Source organism: Vulpes lagopus, chromosome X (assembly GCF_018345385.1).
Source record: "Vulpes lagopus strain Blue_001 chromosome X, ASM1834538v1, whole genome shotgun sequence".
In the NCBI taxonomy this organism is placed as follows: Eukaryota; Metazoa; Chordata; class Mammalia; order Carnivora; family Canidae; genus Vulpes; species Vulpes lagopus.
The window spans coordinates 11,184,667-11,205,539 of record NC_054848.1 but is presented as its reverse complement, the minus strand read 5'-3'; the positions used below and the strand labels follow the sequence as shown (position 1 = coordinate 11,205,539).

General features: G+C 35.2%; 1 protein-coding gene across 3 annotated transcripts in view; it reads right to left on the bottom strand.

Annotated features, from left to right (window-relative positions):
* The window catches only part of MOSPD2 (motile sperm domain containing 2), a 53,214-nt gene that overhangs the window by 10,820 nt on the left and 21,521 nt on the right, over positions 1–20,873 (bottom strand). For all 3 annotated transcript variants that reach the window (XM_041741047.1, XM_041741044.1, XM_041741045.1), the window contains exons 5-12: positions 20,044–20,198; positions 16,742–16,802; positions 14,239–14,277; positions 7,134–7,258; positions 4,047–4,223; positions 3,099–3,211; positions 906–1,002; positions 3–99 (exon numbers count right to left, since the gene is read on the bottom strand). In XM_041741047.1, coding sequence (XP_041596981.1) covers positions 3–99; positions 906–1,002; positions 3,099–3,211; positions 4,047–4,223; positions 7,134–7,258; positions 14,239–14,277; positions 16,742–16,802; positions 20,044–20,198 — 864 coding nt within the window. The remainder of the gene's footprint in view (positions 1–2; positions 100–905; positions 1,003–3,098; positions 3,212–4,046; positions 4,224–7,133; positions 7,259–14,238; positions 14,278–16,741; positions 16,803–20,043; positions 20,199–20,873) is intronic.

Here is a 20,873-nt window from a genome sequence, read left to right as displayed (position 1 = left end):
ACCCCCGTGGGGAGACACAACTATATCAACTGAGGCTCCAGGGTCACAACTGCTGTTGCTTGGCTTGACTCTGTATTTTTCTGGAGCAGTTGTTCGCACCTGTTTTATAAATACAGTAGTCATCTAATAATTAATAACATAATAAAAATGCTTCTTGGGGGTAAATAGCTTGAAAATGAGTTTTTAAAAATTAACAGTGATTAATAAAGTCAACAAAACAACCATGGTGGTTAGGCAGAGAACGTATTTTTCCCCATCAATAGGAGAACATTAATCTGTTTTAAAAAAAAATACTTGTAAGTCCAATTGTCACTTAGCCTTCCTTTTAAATAAATAAAATTATGAAATAGCTTGTTTGGTAATTGCCTAAATTTAATAATACAAATTCAAAAAACTATGTACAAAGGACAAATTATAATAGCATTCACAAATTAAAACACACTAGATATTCAAAGAATATCCAGAGCATCCTAGTGGTTAAATCTAAATTAGATGATTTAAGAAAACAATACCTACAATATGGGGCAGTGGTAAACTGAGTGGTTAGGTTAGTATCCAATATAAACTATGTTCCAAGCTACATCATACAGTTTTTATTGTTTTATTTTTCACTGTTATTATGAATCATTTATATAATGACGAGTGATTTTCCTTGGGTTTTTATTTACAACCAACATTAAAGCCTGCCTATTACGGCTCATTAAAGATTGAAATACAGATCCCAGGGAAAACTGTCGATAAGCTATGCCATGTAGTCAAAAGTAGAAGGCAGTATAATGTGCCTAAAAATATCATAAATAAAACCACTGTGTAAGTTAAAAATTCTCAATCTTTTCATTAAGATATGTCTAAAATCACATCCCCTGTCAGATTTCCACGCATTATTATATCTTTCAGATATTTACCTTAAATGCCACAACGTTTTTCGTTACATTTGTCAACACTATCAAAGTTTTCTTCTCTCCAGATTCTGTACTTCCAAAATACAGTTCTTCCGCTGGGCTAGGTGGTGACAAAAATATAAGGCATTTGTATTATTCAGAATAAATGATAATCTAATCATTAGCTGGAAGAAAAGTATTCAGTTAGTATTTTCTGCTCATTTGTATAAGGAGATTTCATCAAAAAAAGATTACAAAACAACTATCTTATATAATTTGTGTTTTAATCTTACAAATTCATTGCATGCTGTTTAAAAGTCCTATGGTTTTCTCCAAGAATCAAAAGCAAAACAGGAAAAGGGTAGGAGAGAGAATTAGGAAGATTCTGAATTAGCCTATCATCAGCACCATCTTGAGGTGCATTTAAACTCTTTGGAAGGTTATAGATAATCAAAACAAAGAAGAAACAGATGCTTCAACTTTAATTACAAACAATTAGAATGGTGCATAAATTTATACACCAACAGAAAAGTAGAACTTAAAATGAAAGGTAGAGATGTACTTAAGTCAGAGTAATTCCTTACATAATTCCTTAATAATAAAGACTTCTAAGTAATATGGAATACGAAAAACACAAAATTTGGGGTGGGAAATATCTGTCAAACAGTAAAATCAGTGAACCCAAAAATGCAAATTTTACTGGCCACTGTAGTACTTATGACATAAAAACTACAAGATGGAGGCAAAGTTTGCGTAGTTCGGTTACATTAGTCAAATTGTATCAGATGCCTCCAAACAATGGGCAGAACAGTGTTTTTGTTTTAGATAAAAAGATGAATGCTTCACATTGTCCTTCACTTTGAGAGTATATATATATGTAGGTTTATTTTATATCAGGAATGGCTGCATATCAGAGACATTCATCTAGAGGACACAGATTTTTAAGGATGTGCTTTCCAGGGAGGGCTTTGCTCAACTTTGGACAAATTAGCATGGTTGCTGACTTCCTTTTCAAACCCAATCTGAAATAGACCACAGAAAAGTGAAAGTGGTCATGAATCTCAGTACTGTTCTCAATACCCAGCACAAAAACCATGAAACATTCTGGGGAAACAGACGTTGGTTGGGTCCCTGTGCCTGTGTAGCAGGAGTGCTGCGACTTTTTCCTGGGGACAGAGGAAGGGAGTGGCAGAGCCAAACTGCAGCCCTAAAAGCCGCCCTACTCTACTCTGCCTTTCTCCCTAGCCAGCTCTTCCAGCCAACCCTCAACATCTATAAGCCAAGACCTATGGTTTTGACAGGCTTCCAATGAAAAAACAGTGCATCACTCCTAAACCAGTAAAGGGGAAAATGGCAAAGAAAAGCCACAACCAACAGAATATGTCTGTATTGTCCCCTGCCTCCAGCAGCTCCCATAAACACACACATACACAGATGGTAGAAATAAATCCAAATATAAGAGTAATCAAAATATATGTAAACAAACCAGTCTTATCAATTAGAATATCAGATTTTTAAAAAAGTCTGGCTGTATTGTTCTTAAGAGTCATACCTAAAACAGTTACACAGAAAGATTTCAAGTATGGGATGGAAAATGATACATTAGGTCACAACTAAATGAAGTTGGCATAGCAATATTAACATAAGGTCATACAGATAGCCTTTACCAACAAAAAGCATCATTAGTGAGAAAGAGATCTTTACATAATGATAATTACAAACAACCCTAAATCTTAGATTGAGTAACCCAGAAACAAAAATAAACATGTGCTGAAATCTGGCTTTGGTAAAAAAAAAAACAAAAAACAAAAAACGAACAAAAAAACCCCATTTTTCTAGTTTAGCTTTTAGAAGTTCAAACTGATAAATGTTTAATTCAATGTCTTTTCTGGCATCCTCAAACCTGAGCAAGTCAAACAGTATCAGTAAAATGAGAAAAATTTATGTCATTCAGATTAACTGTTAATATATGAATATTCACTTTTATTACCTGATATGAAATGAGGGCCCTTTAAACACATTTAATGGAATAAATAACAAAAAGGTAGCTACAATATCTATTATGACTGGAAGCCAAGGTGAGTCTTTGGATAACCTTTAATTTTTGTACTTCCACAGTTTGAAAAACAGTACAGAAGTTTTATTAATTTTGCAGTTCCTTCAAGATAATTGAGAGATTATAAAAGCATAGCTAACAAAATCCTCAACTATTATTACCTGATGTGTAATAAGGGCCCTTTAAACACACTCAATGGTTTTTTGAAAGCTTTCATTTTGGAATCAACCTTTTCATTTTCTTCAGCTTTGGAAGTATGTTCAGTCACATTAATCTAAAAACCAAAAAAAAAGAAGAAGAAGAAAGAAAAGATAAAGAAATTTAGTTTCATGCTGACAGATGGGCAGTTCATTAGGTCAGAAAGCCAACATTATAGTAATTCAATCCAAATTATGATCTTTAACATATGTTTATCACACCTAAATTATATATTGAACATATATGAACATGATCATTAACAAAGATTTGAGTGCATACTTAAATCAATCACTACAGAAAATATAACATGGTCTCTCCCTTACAGTCTTTAAATTCGTTCTACATATTAATCCCTCTATCAAGCCCCTAATGACTTGTAAAAAGGTAACTGTTCTTTCATAACTGAAATAGAGGATGTAGATAAAAAGTTTTAACCTAATTTATTTTATCTCAGATAAATAATACTTTCACAAAAAATTCCCTCAAAGTGCATTTTGCCTATTTTTACACAAATGCATGAAATAAGCCTTTTTTAAAATTTTTATTTATTTATGATAGTCACAGAGAGAGAGAGAGAGAGAGAGAGAGAGAGAGAGGCAGAGACACAGGCAGAGGGAGAAGCAGGCTCCATGCACCGGGAGCCTGACGTGGGATTCGATCCCGGGTCTCCAGGATCGCGCCCTGGGCCAAAGGCAGGCGCCAAACCGCTGCGCCACCCAGGGATCCCGAAATAAGCCTTTTTATATAGCACAGTGACACTGCTGGTTAGCTAGTTCCATTCTTCTTCTTTTTATAGACAAAGATGTGGTAGGACAGCAAGTTCAGTGAATTGCTCAAAACTACCTAGCTAGTTATAGAACTGTGCACAGGCCACAGCTTGTGACTCAATTTCATTTTATTGTGAAAGTTACCTTTTTTAGAAGAGTTGTTTGTTCTTCATTAGAAACGGTTTCCAAGGTTTCTTTGCCATCACTTTCTATATCTTCTTTACTTGAAGCTTCATCCTCACTGGCAATAGGCCCATTTTCACACAAGGGTGTCTGGAAGTCATCATCTACTAGTGGTGGATAGCTATACTTAAAAGGATCCTAAGAGAAAGGAATTTTATAACAGCCTGCTAAGATGTGGGTAGAGAAATAATTCTCTAAGTAAAATTAAAACCCACTCTCCTGGCAAATAACAAACAAATAAAAAAAACCCAAAACAAAAAGAAATCCAAAACACACACAAAACCAAAACCCAGACTTAATTAGTGAAATTTTTAAAAAAGGAAGCATTTTAAAACACAAAGGGAAAAAAAAATAAAAAAATAAAACACAAAGGGAAAGAGCAGTAAATGGTGTGGACAACTGGCTAGCCATCTGTAAAAGAACCAACTTGGATCTTTAGTTCATACTTTGCACCAAAAAGAATTTCAGATAGATAAAAACTTGGAAGTGTGTATTATTTCTTTTTAAAGTTTTTTTTTTTTTTTTAAGTAATCTCTACCCTCACTGTGGGGCTTAAGCCCACGACCTTGAGATCAAGAGTAGCACACTGTTCCGATGGAACCAGCTGGGTGCTCCAAAAGTGTGTATTTTTAAAAAACCATATAAGCTTTTTTTTTTCTATAAAAAAAAAAAAAAAAGCTCCAGAACAACACATAGACGGATTAAAAAATAGAAGACAAAACACAAAACCTAAGTAGTGAAGACGTTTCTAATCATAGCACAAAACCTCACAGGCATAAAAAATATTGGTAAAAATTGAGCACACTAAAATGAAACATTTCTGAATTGTAAAAAACAAAACCCAGCCATCAACCAACCAACCACAATGCCCTGCCAAGAAAATACCTTAAAAAAAGCAAAGTTTTTTTTCTTTAAAGCCACAACTGGGAAAATCACATACCACATGTATCAGAAACAAGACAGCTTTTGTTAATATATACAAATCAACATGAAAAGAATAGCAACAGAATAAAAAATGAAAGTACAATTCACAGAAAAAGAATAGACTACATTTTAAATCATAAAAAAATGCTCAACATTACTTACAATAACAGATACAAATTAAAACCACAGTATTTTTCGTCCAAGACTGGCAAAGATTACAAAAATGAGAGTATGTGGTACTGGCATGGATGTGGTTCAAGTATTGCCACACATTATTGGGAAATGAACACAATCTCTTTAGAGGGAAACTGGCAACGGCTATTAAAATTTCAACTACAAATACCCGTTGACCTGATGATTTTAACTTTAGGAGTTCATCCTCTACTTACACTGCTGCACTCATGTACCAAGATTTATTTACACGGATATTTACAGAATCACTATTAATTATGGCAAGACTAGAAAACAACTAATAGTTCTTCAAAAGAGAATGGATTAAACACATTATGTCACATCCATATAATGGAATATTATGTAATGGTTTAAAAAATCAGGTAGACCTCTAAGAATCAGTATGGCATAACCTAACAAGAAATGATGTAGAAAAATCAGTATAACAACATATGTGGTACATGATCTACGTAGAAAAAAATACAGTATCTCCAGGAGCGAAAACTTGGAAATAGTGACTGATGGCAGTGAGCAGTAACCTGGGTAGGGAGACATACTTTTCATCAAACTGTTGTACTTTTCAGTCTTTTGGTACTGTTTGCTTTAAAAAAAAAGGTGTGTATGTATTATTTTGGGGAAAAGTTATGTTAAAGAATAGTAGTCCTACTACAATTCTGAGTACAGTCCTGAAAAAATATACCATTAATGACAGCAAAGGGAGATAATATTTTCTACTCCTAAAATAAAACTAATTTTTACTAGATGCCATTAATTTTAAGATATAACAATACTATGGGCAAATTATTAAAAGCAAATCAGTCAAATAGCTCACTTAACTTGAGGTAGTACCTGAAATGAACCATACTGTGTTTTTCTAGGTTAAAATATAAAACTTCAAAATAGGAAAGTTGCAAACTTCAAATTAAAAATACTGTTCAAGTTTTTTCTAATGAAAGAAAACAAAAGAATATACCAAAACTTTTTATCTTGCTAGTCACTTGAATCTGGTTGAATACAATTTTGCCAGATGGACAGTACAGGAAGTAGGTTGTAAAAATGAAACAACTGAAATATTATCAATCAAGTTAACCCAAAGCATACCAAATCCATAGGTTTTCACAGTTTATTAGAAAAATCATTATCACAGCATGTTTCATTGTTATATAGTATTAAAAATTTTATTTTATTATTTTATTTTATTTTATTTATTTTTTTGGTATTAAAAATTTAACACATAACTTACTTTTTCCTGGTCTCTTATTTGTAAGTAGTGAAACCATTTTTAAAAAACTTGATAATATGTTATCCTTTAAAGTGAAAAGAATGTGCAACAGTAAACAAATGGAAGCAAAATAAGGCATATAAAAATCAGTAACTGATGGATACAAATTAGATAATTGATGGTTCATCTCTAGATACAGAAATACTATGTAGCCACAAATAAGAGTAAAACAGTTTGTCCTGTTGATTAGGAATGATCTCTAAGACATGCTGTAAAGAAAAAAGCAGGGTGTATAGCGGTGTGAAAATACACTACTTGTTTAAAAGAGATAGGAGGAAGAAGAGTTACATATATTTTTGCTTATGTGTCTTACATATGTACTGTAGTGCTTACATAGGCAATACAGATCCACAGAAATAAATATAAGAAATGGAATTGGGAAGACGAAGGGAGTGATTGGGATAGCACTTTTTACTGATTATTTGTTTCTGAATATTTATACTGAATACTTTTCAGCTTAGAACCATATAAATATAGAACCTACTCAAAAATGAAATTTAACAACTTGAAAACTTATATAAAAATGTCTGTAGTGTTGTTATTTTGGAGTATCTATCATCTCTCTTTGGATGTTAAGATATTGCTTTTCTTTTTTCCTTGAGTAAAGAATACAGCCTAATGTGCCATGATCCAATCTTATTTTAGAAACATATTTCAAGGACTATACTTACAGTTCCACCCATGTGGGGAGGCAGGTATTCTACGCTGACATAGTCTTGGACTTCATTTTTACTTGTAAACTTCAACAAACTCACTGCTTCTGGGCCAAGCCAGGATTTCACAATTTTGAAAGCAGCTGAGGGAAAAACAGTCACTTCATTAAATTCATTCTCTTTTGCAAGTAATTTATTGTATGTGCTAATGTACGTCTTCTGAAATGAGTTTGGGCTAAACTGTTCATATATATCTTTCTGTGGTATGATAATTAACATTCACTAATTCCTATAGGCATTTACACTGTGACTATCTGTCATGGGTTTCAAATGTCCCATCAAGATTCAGGAAGATTAAATCACCTCGATGTGCATCAATAAACGTATCAAGGTTTTGGCTTCTGTACATATCTGTCAATGATCCCCACTACTAAGATTCCCAGACACAGAATCAAATAGCACTGTGGTTTGAGGAAGAGTCATTTTCCTTACACTTCTGATAAACCTCCAACCTGAAAACCCTTCTCAAGTAGGAAGTCAAGAAGAGAAGAAAGTAGCCCTCCTCGTTGTGGGTTTGAGCTGGACTCAAACTTCATCCTAACCCCTAAACTTCTCTGCCTTTCTCCCAAGCCCTGCAGCTTATATAATTGTGAGGAATTTATTTATGGAATCTACAAGAATACACTGTTACCAAACACAGCTGTTTAGTAATTACAATCTTGTTCTTTCATGCTATTCTAATTTATACTTAATTTTTTAAACCTTGTTTCCATTCTGACATTCTAAACACATTTTAAAGAAATTAAGAGAGGAATCCTACATTAAATTTGCAAAAGCATCAATGAAAAAAATCAGGAAATAAAACAGGATGATAAAAATTAAATAGTGGTTCAGAAAACTGCATTTTTACTTTGGCTAATTATGCTTGAATTTTACATAAGATTTACATTTTCATTAATTTCAATTTTAAAAGTCTGTGAGTTGACATGTTTGAAGCTATGCTACTTGAATTAACTAAAGTGCTAAATCTTATTTTTTATAACAGCTTTATTGAGATATAATTTACATACCATAAAATTCGCCCTTTTAAAGTATGCACATCAGAGGTTTTTAGTGTCTTCAGACAGTTGTATAACCATCACCACTATCTAATTTTAGAACATGTTCATAGCAGCAAAAAGAAACCCCTACCTATAAGCAATCTCTCCTTATCCTCCCTACCCTATTCCCTGGCAACCACTAATCTACTTTCTGGATTTTTCTATTTTGGATATTACATATAAATGCCATTATACAGCCATGCTTTTTTTTATTGGCTCTGTTCACTCAGTATGTTTTCAAGGGTCATCTATCATGTAGTGTGTATCAGCATTTAATTCCTTTTTTTAAAAAACTTTTTATTTATTCATGACAGACACACACACACAGAGGCAGAGACATAGAGAAGCAAACTCCTCACAGGGAGCCCGATGTAGGACTTGATCCCAGGACCCCGGGATCATGCCCTGAGCCAAAGGCAGATGTTCAACCGCTGAGCTATCCAGGTGTCCCATTTAATTCCTTTTTATGGCTGAATAATTTTCCATTTTATGGATCTACAATGTTTATCCATTCATCAACTGATAAACATTTGAGTGCTTTCCACTTTTTTACCATTATGACCAGTACTGCTGTAAACATCTGTGTTCAGGCTTTTGTGTAAGCATATGCTTTCAATTCTCTTGGGAACATACCTAGGAATGGAATTGTTGAATTATACGGTTAATCTAATCTATGTTTAACTTTTTGAGGAACTGCCAAACTGCTTTCCAGAGTGGCCATACCATTTTATATTCTCCCCAGTAATATATGAGGATTCTAATTTCTCCATATCCTCAACACTTGTTGAGGAACACTTGTTTTTTATTTTAGCCATCCTAGTTGGTGTGAAGTAGTATCTCATTTGGTGTTGACTTGTAGTTCTCTAATGACTAATGATGTTGAACATATTTTTATGTGTTTATTGCCCATCTGCATATCTTCTTTAGAAAAATGTCTATTCAAATCTTTTGCCCTTTTTAATTGGACCATTTGTCTTATTATTGTGCTGTAAAAGCTACTTATATATTCTAGATGTAGGTCCCTTATCAGATGCATGATTTGTAAATACTTTATTCCATTCTAAGAGTTGTCTTTTCACCTTCTGGATGGTGTCCTTTGAAGTGGAAATTTTAAATTTTAATGAAGTCCAATGTATCTATTCTTTTCTTTTGTTGCTTGTGCTTTTTGGTGTCCTATCTAAGAAACCACTGCCTAATACAAGGCCACCAAGATTTATTCCTATGGGTTTCTTCTGAGTTTCAGAGTTCCAGTTCTTACATTTAGGTCTCTGATCTATTTTGAACTTATTTTGGTATATTAAGGGAGGTAGAGGTCCAACTTTATTCTTTTGAATATGGATATTCAATTGTCCCAGTATCATTTATTAAAGAGACTGTTTCTTTCTCAAGAGAGATCTTGGAAGACAGTGGCAGAGTAGGAGGACCCTAAGGCTTGCCTCGTCCCACAAAGAGAACTAGATAATTATCAGATCATCCTAAATGCCCCAGAAATTGAAGACTGGCACAATAATCTCCACAGCTAAAAGTAGAGAAGAGGCTACACTGAAGAAGGTAGGAAGACGTGGCTTGGGAGAGAAATGGACTGTGGCTGCTGCAGTGGGGAGGGAGCCTTGGTCATGGAGAAGGGCAAGAGATAGACTAGCACACAGGGGAGCACGTGGGGAAAACAAATCCCCATAGCAATTGGCTTGGAAAATAGGAGGGCCTGAATTTTGTGAGTTTTTGCAATCAGCAGGGCTTCAAGCCTAGAGTTTTAAAGGTCAGTGTGTGCTTGGCTCTGGGAGAGCTCAGAGGACATTGAAGCTATTCTTGGAGAGAAGGCAGGACAAATAGCCCACAGACATACAGTATGGGAACAGCGATCTGAAGAGCGCCTGGGGCACAGAGTGCGGAGGTCATTTGCTCATCTTGGAGCATGTCCCAGACAGGCAGCATTCACGGAGAGACTCCTTGGGGAACAAAGAAACTGGCAGGTGCCATTTCACTCCCCCACCCCTCAGCATAAGCACAGGGCCATCTGCAGGAACAAGCGCAGCACTGACACTTGCTACCTAACTTGCTTATGTTAAGCTCTTCTATACCCCTGTGCTCTAATAGAAACAACCTTCCCAGTCATGTTTGCCTCAGTCCCCAGGTCTACAGGCCTTCTCCCCCAGAAGATTGGACCAAACCCTTGCCAACATTGCATTTCCTGACTCAGGAGTTTTGTGAGGCCTTGGATCCTGGGCAACACTGATAAGTCTCACTTCACACAGACTAGAGCACATCTAGTTAAAATGTGCCACATGAAGGCTAGGCACCAGAAACTGCCCCGAATAGGCAAAGACAGCCTCTGCAGATGACTGGCCTGAAGGATGAAGTGGCCAGGACACAACAGAAGAGCATGTGGAGCACACATTGGAGACACTCCCAGAAGTGCCAGGCCCTGGGGAAGAGGGGACGCTATGCAGCAGGCCACTACAGGACCTCTTCTTCACAAAGCCATTACCCTGAATAACAGGAGATGGAGCTGCCTTTACTAACACAAAGAAACAGGCACAGAGACTTAGACAAAGTAAAAAGACAGAGGAATTTGCCCCAAATTAAAGAACAGGACAAAGCCACAGCAAGAGATCTAAGTGAAACAGATATAAGTAACATGCCTGGTGGAGAATTTATTTATTTTTATTTTTAAAAATTTTATCTATTTTAGAGATAGAGCAAGCAGGGGTAAGAGCAGAGGAAGAGGGAGAAATAGAGTCTCAAGTATACTCCAGGCTGAATGTGGAGCCAAATATGGAGCTTGATCCCATGATCCCAAGGCCACAACCCAAGCAGATCCCAAGAGTTGGATGCTCAACTGAGTCACCCAGGCACCCCCTGATGGAGAATTTAAAGCAATAATCATAAGGATATTCACTGGACTCGAGAGAAGAGTGGAAAGCATTAGTGAGACCATTAACACAGAGATAAGGAATAAAAGCAGAGATAAAGAGCTCAATAAACAAAATGAGAAACACACTTGATGGAATGAGCAGCAGGATGGAAGAAACAGAGGAACGAATTAATGACCTAGAAGACAACAAAAGAGAGAGAAAAGAATTATGCAAAATGAGAATAAACTTAGAGAACTCTATGAGGGGATGGAACAACATTTATCATGCAAAACGATGTCAAAAGAAAGCCAGAGTAGCAATACTTATATTGGATAAACTAGACTTTAAAACAAAGACTAACAAGAGACAAAGAAGGATGCTAAATAATCATAAAGGGGATAACCCAAGAAGAAACAACAATTATAAATATCCACCCAGCATGGGAGCCACGAAATACATAAAACAGTTAATAAGAAACATAAAGGAACTAATCAATAATAATACAATAGAAGACACATTGATGGACAGATCATCTAAACAGAAAATGAACAAGGAAACAATGGTTTTGAGTGACACACTAGGTCAGATGGATTTATTTATTTTTAAAGATTTTATTTATTTATTCATAGAGACAGAGAGAGAGAGAGAGAAAGAGAAAGAGAGAGGCAGAGACACAGGCAGAGGGAGAAGCAGGCACCATGCGGGGAGCCTGACATGGGACTCAATCCCGGGTCTCCAGGATCATGCCCCGGGCTGAAAGCAGCACTAAACTGCTGCGCCACCGGGGCTGCCCCGATCAGATGGATTTAACAGATACTTTCAGAACATCCCATCCTAAAACAGCAGAACACACAGTTTTTTCAAGTGCACATGGAACATTCTCCAGAACAGATCACCTATCAGGCCATAAAACAAGCCTCAACAAATTCAAAAAGGTCAGTCATATTATGTATTTTTTCTGCCCACAATGCTATGAAACTGGAGGTCAACCACAAGAAAAAATCTGGAAAGACCACAAATACATGGAGATTAAATAACATGTTACTGTACAATGAATGGGGTCAACCAGGAAATCAAAGAAATAAAGTACATGGAAACAAATGAAAACACAATGATTCAAAACCTTCAGGATGCAGCAAAAGCAGGTCTAACAAGGGAGCTTTATAGCAATAAAAGCCCACCTCACGAAGCAAGAAAAATCACAAATAAACAACCTGACCTTATACCTAAAGAATCTGGAAAAAGAACAACAAACCAAACCTAAAACCAACAGAAGGAAGGAAATAGTAAAAATCAGAGTAGAAACAAATGATATAGGAACTAAAAAAACAACAGAACAGATCAATGAAACCAGAAGCTGGTTTTTTGAAAAAAACAAACAAAAAACAAAAAACAAAAAGATTGATAAATCTCTAGCTAGACTTATCAAAAAGAGAAAGGATCCAAATAAATAACATCACAAATTAAAGAGGAGAATTAACAACAAACACCACAGAAGTACAAACAAGTATAAGAGAATATCATGAAAAACTATATGCCAACAGATTGGACAACCTAGAAGGAACTTTTGTGGAAACCTATAAATGACCAAACCTGAACAGGAAGAACTAGAAATTTGAACAAATTATCAGGAAAGAAATGCTGGGAAACTAATGTGTTCCCTGTTTGGTACCCTGGATTCCACCCTATGTTTTTCTTCCCTTGGTTGATTTAAATCATTTTTTCCTGTAATATTCCTTTTCCTGTAATTAACCAGAACTCTAATAGCTTTCAGTGAGGTCTATGAGTAATTCTTGTGGATCTGAGGGTGCTTTTGGAAACACCTTGTACTTACAGGTAGTGTCAAGAAGTGAGGGTAGTCTTGTGTGGACTACTGTAGTCTCCCTAAATCTAAAGGTGTTACAATTCTTTGCACCTTTTATTCCTAGTTTCTTGAGTGCTTTTATCATGAGAATGTACTAGGTGTTGTCAAATGCTTTTTCTGTGTCTGAGGTGATCATGTGCATTTTTCCCTCTAGTCTACTAATGTGTTGAATAACACTGATTTTCATATGTTGAACCAACTTTGCATTCCTGAGATAAATCCCATTTGGTCATGGTGCTAGGTTTGGTTAGTACTTTATTGTGGGTTGGTCCATCTATATTCATCAGGGATACTGGTCTCTAGCTTTCCTTTCCTGTAATGCTATTAGAGTATACTTGCCTCATAAGATGAGTTGGGAAGTGTTCCCCCTTCTAATTTTTGGAAGAGTAAGCAAAGGTTTAGTGTTGATTCTTCTTTATATGTTTGGTATAATTTACCAGTGAAGTCATTTAGGCCTGCACTTTTCTTTGTGGGAAGTTTTTTGATTACTAATTTAATGTCTTTCATCATACTTCTATTCAGATTCTTCTTGAATTGTTTCTGTATTTTGTCTTTCTAGGAATTTGTCCATTTCATCTATATTCATCTAATTTCTTGGCATACAAGCGTTCACAGTAATCTCTTATAATTCTTTTAATTTCTATAAGGTCAGCAGTGATATCTATTTCATTCTTTTTCTCTTCATCAGTTTAGTTAAAGTTTTGTCAATTTTATTTAACTTTTCAAAGAACCAAGGTTTAGTTTCATTGGTTTTCTCTACTGCTTTCTGTATAACAATTGACTCTTGCAAACATAAATGAAAATGGACATTCTGAAAATAACATTAAATTTATAATCATGTTAAAGTTGATAGTGTTTTTCAATGCTTTTTAGAATAAGTTTTTACCAAAAACGTATCATGACTGTCTTATATAAGGGTAATGTGCCTACAGAGATTTTGAGTAAATTTCAGATTCATCCCCCTTCTTCCTCAAAGCCCAGGAAAAAATCTAGCCAAGGCCCGTGTTCTGTGACATGCCCCATCTGTGGGTGACAACCTGAGGCATCTGGCTCTAGTTTTACCTGAATGGCTGAACATCTTGATGCTGTTTTTAGAGAAGACTAATGCATGTCCCCAGAGCCTTGGGGCAGAATGTTAACCTGGTTTGCTTAGGAACAGCCTTTGAGTGTTCTAGCTCCAGCCTCTTGAGAGTACACAGCAAGCACTAGATAAATATATTTTTAAACAACCACAGAAATATGGCTAAATTGGGGAAAAGGGAATCAAACATTTTGCTTTAGCAAAGTATAAGTAATATACTCACCATTCATTATCCAAGGCATGTCAAAGATCACCATTTTTGCTGAAAGACCAAAAAAAATTCATTCAATGTGATTTAGTACCACTATAGTAATATCACTTCCACCTACCTGGTCTAGAAAAAGCTGGCGATCTAAACCAAACTAAAAACTGAGCTGGTCGAATCCATTCTAATTCAGTGAAGTGTGAGTGGTGCTCGAAACAAATTAACTTCCCACACTGATGAGGGACCCACCCAGGGTAGCTTTTGGGAAATGACCAATGTATTATCACTGTCCTTTGGCAAATAGCCTGTTCTTTTGTTGCTTGGTTGTTTGCAGAAAGGTACAAAAGAAAATAGTTAAGTGGTTAAGTGGAGTCTTTGGATGTGGCATGTCATATTAGTGCCGAAGTTCAGTGAACTTTAAAATGATTTCAATGTCTATATGTTGATTAACTGAATTTAAATTTAAAAACTGAAAAATGACTTTGATGTCTAATTTATTGGTTTTAATAATTTCCTAGAGATTATATTGTCAAACCACTCACACATCCCCCTCCTCCAGTTTTAATACATCATTATGTTTTAAGGTACAAAATTTATCCTTTTCTTTATATTATAAGTCCCAGGAAGCCAATAATTTCCAAGTATACAGAAGTATTATTTGCATGTTTAGATGAAGACTTAAATAGCCCTAGTAACAATTATGAAAAAGAACCAAAAAGGGAAACCTCTACAAAGTGAAGTTTGGGTTTTTTTTATAATTTTATTTTTTATTTATTCACGAGAGACACACAGAGAGAGGCAGAGACATAATAGGCAGAGGGAGAAGCAGGGTCCTTGAGGGAAGCCTGATTCAGGACTAGATCCTGGGACTCCAGGATCACGCCCTGAGCTGAAGGCAGACATTCAACCACTTAGCCACCCAGGCATCTCTACAAAGGGAAGTTTTGACATCCAATTCATTGTTCTATTCCAAATGAATCAAAATGTAATTTCATTCTTCTCTAGGCAGAGAACCACCTAGGATGATTATAAGTAACATAAGATGAGTAAAGTACATGTAAGAAAGAAAGAATCTTGAAAGAGGTATCCTGATGCTTAATATGTCAGCCTTCATCTACGGTAGCCTAACAAGATTTGAACTTAAGTTTTTATGAAAGAATGGTTGGATTTCATGACAGATTGTGAAGCATAATCAATTTAAGATTCTACAAAACTTAATGTCTGTAAAACTATATTATGTAGGTAGAATATATATACATTACCTAGAGGTAATTGATTGGAATGAATAGTGTCCCAGTTCATCTCTATACAGACCCATGAATTTATCAAAAGTTCTCTCAAAAGAATCTTAAATATGTTTTATAAGGTAATAATTATATTTACTATCTAGAAATGGCTCTTCACAAACTTTTAGATCTTTCAATAAACAAGTGGATATTTTATTTTCATTTTGTACGTGAGAGGAACAAGCTAATAATATGAGGTAGAGATTCCCTATTGATCACTGATTGGTACTATAAAACTTAATGAATCAAGGTACATACATGGTGGATCCAGGAAGAATTCAGAAGGAATAGCAGATCCGCCAGATTTCCAACCAGACATTCTCTTTACCTAAAAATGTTCATGAATACTCCCTCTGAAGACATAAGAGCATAGGGATAGCAGTGGCACTGATCCTTGATATCCATCATGCTTGTTTTCTGTTCCTTATTTCACATTAATAATAGTGTGAAAGCATGCCAAAGTAAGATGATTTAGGGATTTTAAGCTTTAATGTCACCTAAATCAGGAGTCTCAAAAGACCTTAATTGTAGTATTTGCCAGGGGTGTGTGTAGGCAGACTGTGAGCTTCCATTTTCTGATATCCCCCTTGTGTCTCTTCTCTTTTTTTTTCACTTTTCCTTCACTGGAGTTAAAATATATGACTGTTTATGAGGGATAGAAATCTTGATTTCTCCAAAGGGAAACCATCAGATAAATCCACTAAATCACAATTAAAAATAAACTCTAAATGCCAGATTCAAATGCAGTGTATGCTAGTCGAATGTTTTCTTAATGACAATTTTTAAATAGCAATTAGTAACACAGAAAGTGTTTTTTATGTATGAGTACTGCTTATCACACAGTATACTTTATCAATATTGTTTATCTGTTTCTTACATGTAATAGGTTACATATAGTAAATATTCTTTTAAATGAATTTTTTATTGAAAGATGAATAAAAATGGGATAATCTTGGAAATAAAGGTATATTTTAATTTCCCTATAAATGTATGTGTGCTATAGGATGCCATCTATACAGTTTAGAACTTAAATTCTTAAAACTACAAAGGACAATGATTATGAAAATTTCCTTTATTATCTACTAGGATATGTACTTAAACTTCTATGCACACACTTAAGGTCCTCATCAGAAAATAACACTTCAAGCATTAAAGTCTATAATAATATAAAACAACCTCAGCTATTGTCTATAGTTTCTATATATTGTATTTTTATAAAGGAGTAAGTTACTTACAGAGGTATTTAGGATAATAAACCTTAAAGCAGTTGATGATAAAGCGTACAAAGTCCATGTCCTAAAACAAAGATTATACATTAAAATCTTTAAGACTATCTACATCAGAGAATTTTAAATTGCACATTCCTAAAGGTAATAAACTATTAAAAACAAGTTAAAAAATTAGGAAATTCGTTAACAAATAAGTTCATATATAAATACATATCTATATTCTAAGGTGTTAAGTCATTAAGCTACTTATAATAATCAGCCCTAAAATCAAGTAAAAGAAATCAGGTGAAAAAAAAAGAAATCAGGTGCTTAAACAACACTCATGTTACCTCAAACTAGTGAGATATTTGAGGCCGCTAAAGTAACATGGCATTATAAAGTGGATCTAAAAGCAATCCCTATAGAGAAATTCTAAAAATCTGTTTAACAATTAAGTTTAATGTAAATCAATACATTTTACAACCTCACTACTTGGAGTGATAATACATATATCAATTCTGTTATATTTACTTTTAAAACCTAGTTTCTGCACCTTGTAATACTTTTAATAAAATGTTTTATCAATCTTTTACACAACAGCTAATCTGAACATATTAGTGTGCTAGATCTACTTTGCTTCTAGCTTCTTTCCTCTTAGTTAGAAACCTAGAATTTTTTAGTTTATATTCGAGTGTTTTCATTGACTCCAAGTCCTGGGAAACTTTATGAACATAACTCTCCTTTGGTTCTACTGCACTGAACACAGCAATGTGAAATTCAGTTATGAGGGTCACTATTCACATGGATCACTTCATTCCATGTTATTCCATGGCCACAAATTGACTTAACTAATCCTGATCAGCCATTTTAAAAGGCCTGTAGGATGAAAGATAATCAGGCAAACTTAAATTCATCAATTACTGAAAGGTGAGTTGTCCCAGAGACGAGTCTATAGAGTCATTCCCAGCATGTGAGTTGTAGCATCTTTAATTTTAGTAAACTGGAAGTAAGCATCCTTAAGTGTCTTACGTATTTTTTATGGAATAAATCCTAGTATATAATAGTACCTTTATAACTAATCATTATATCCACTGTGCACCGAGTTTAATAATTTGTATTTAAGAGTCAAGTATCTCAAAATAACTAGTTCTATAATCTGTGGCCTCCGGAGACTTTGCCTAAAAAGTCTCCATCCAATATTCTTGTTTTCATCTTTTAATTGAATAGCCTTGCTTTTAAATCCCAAGTTACTGCTAATTCAAGTGGATTTGATAGAATACCACTGGTGTAAGTATATTAGTGGGTACTATATTAAAGCTCCGTGAAACCTATTGCTCTGCATTCAGTGAGGAAATCTTCAAGGACTATTTATTATCTTATAAAATGTCCTCCCTTTGGGGACCCATGAAATACTTTTCTCTCTAGTTCAAGTATCAGGAACAAATAGATTTCTTTTAAGACACTGGTTTTAAAGTATGGCCACTGAGTAATTTTAAATGATTCCATTTCTTTCAGGCAGGCAGATGAAAGATTAGAGCCCAATTAGTGGCCCAACTCTAACAAATAATTTTTAACTTTTTTTGCCTTGCAATTAATTCTGCATACATGTTTATAACCAACTTAAATCCTTTGTGAATCATAAGGGAGTCATATATAAAAATAACTCAATTAGGATTTGGTATTTTAAAACAATAATGATTTAAACAGTTAGCAATGCAAATAAACCTTATTTATATATTAAAGATAAAGAGATAGCATATAAGTAGTTGGCAAAAAAAAAATCAGACAGTTCAAGTCAATTCCTTGCCCATACGTTTGGCAATAAAAAGCATTTGTTTATGATTCTGGGTTAATAATTAGAAACAATCATACACAAAGGATGACAGAATCATGATTAATTTTTATGGGATACCTATTTATCTAGGTATTTTGATTTAGACTTTGGGTATAAAACAATTTACTCTGTAATCTAAAACTCACTGAAATGGCAACTAGATTGAAAAAATTGAGGGCAATGGAATCCTAAAATATAAAAAGAGATAAGGATGAAAATAAAAATGTGTGATCCCACCACCCAAAAAACACTTATTCTCTCTAGGCTGTTGTGGTTTTTTTTTATTATTATTATTCTCTCTAGGCTGTTGTGGGTTTTTTTTTTTAATGTCTAAGAGTTCCTTTTTTGGTGGCTGGTATCACTAGGACATTTCTTTTTTAAAAAAAGATATTTTCTAATATTACCAGCACTTATTTAAAAACACCATTTTATATAGCTACACATACTCAATTTACACACCATATTTTACCATTTGGCCATGCTGGCATTTACATTTTTTTCTAAGTTTTCACTTTTTTTTTTTTTTTTTTTTAATTTTTTTTTTTTTTTTTTTTAATTTATTTATGATAGTCACAGAGAGAGAGAGAGAGAGGCAGAGACACAGGCGGAGGGAGAAGCAGGCTCCATGCACCGGGAGCCTGATGTGGGATTCGATCCCGGGTCTCCAGGATCGCGCCCTGGGCCAAAGGCACGCGCCAAACCGCTGCGCCACCCAGGGATCCCAAGTTTTCACTTTTTTAAGCGACACTCTGAAAAAAAGAAAAAGCACTTGGTACATACTGCTTTTTTCTGTACTCGGGAGTATTTATTTAAAGTAGATTTCTAGAAGTTAGTTACTAGGCAAAGAATATGAACACAAACACCGTAAGCTTCTTAACATGCTTTGCCAAGTGGATTTTCAAAAAGGTTTCACTACTGCTCCAGGCAGGTGTGAGAATGCCACTTCACTGCTACCAGAAGTAGCTAAGGTTCAAATGCAAGAGACAACAGCTATAATAAACGTGCCAAAGGATCCCCATTGCTGCTGAAGGGTTTGTAGTTACTAAGGTCACAAGGGCCCAAATTAAAGACTGGTGGGTTTTACTTATTTCTTAAGTTTGACAAAATCACCTGAAGAAAGCTGGTTTCCAAAGCTAACCAGATCAAGCAAACACCTCCCCCCCATGTCTCGCTATTTACTGAGTGCACTATTATGTGCCAGGTACAGGGTTAAGTGCTTCAGGTTATTAGTTTTGACAGTAGATGTCTCACCTTGACATCTTACATATCACATGAGGAACATTTCTAGGAAACACACAGTTTCAATGCCAAATATTGAAGCAAGTGTATTTCTTTGCCAATCCTATTTCATGTCTGACTTCACTCACAACGGAGGAGGAAAAGAATCAATCCCAAACAGAACTAGGTTAGCTCAAAGTTCCCACAATATTTGGTTGGGAGGAGTGGCGGCGAGGACATAACAATAAATAATGCTGTGAATTAAAGAAATGCTTACGATGCTATTTATTCCAGTCTCTGACAGGTCGAACATCACTGTTACGGGTTTCCCATTTTCTCGTTTAGCATAACGTTCCAACCAGAATGCGATAAGCTTCTTTTTGTCCAACATGGTTTTATGGTCTTTTACATGATACTTCACCCTGATCCAGACTTTTAACAGAACATTGAATAAGAAGGAGAAAAATATCTGATCCAGACTTTTAACAGAACATTGAATAAGAAGGAGAAAAATATGTCATTATAATATTATTTTACACATACATCATTCCTTTCCCTTAATATTGTTCTTCATTTACAATTTATTTCCTTTCTCAGATTAAAAACGGCTCTTCCTTCTTTTAAATGAGAAACAGTGAAATAAGTAAGTAAGTAAGTAAGTAAATAAATAAATAAATAAATGAGAAACAGTGTGCACGGGAGAACCTTAGAGAGGTGCAGACTCCTGTATATGATGCCCTCACGATGCCCACCTTGGGGAAACAGACAGACTTCTCCAGGAAGTAAGAGGGAAAAGAAGATGCAGGTGAACAAACAATATTTGGTAATCATCTAAAAGTGCTCTTCGCGGAACTCAACAAGAGGGCAGGCCAGTGGTTCTGTCAAGCACAAGAACAAACACTCTCCATGCAGCAGTAGCCTCGCTGGAGGCACGAGGACGGCATGCGCCAGGGGCAGGAGTGCGTGTGGGGCGTGGGCACAGGGTGCCGCAAACCACTGGGAGCAGGGCAGCTGGGGCAACATGGGACCAGTGCTGTGAGGAGAAGCTCAAGGGCTGGGCTGGACGGCCTCCAGATCAAATGCTAAGGTGTGATTTTCCTATTGAAG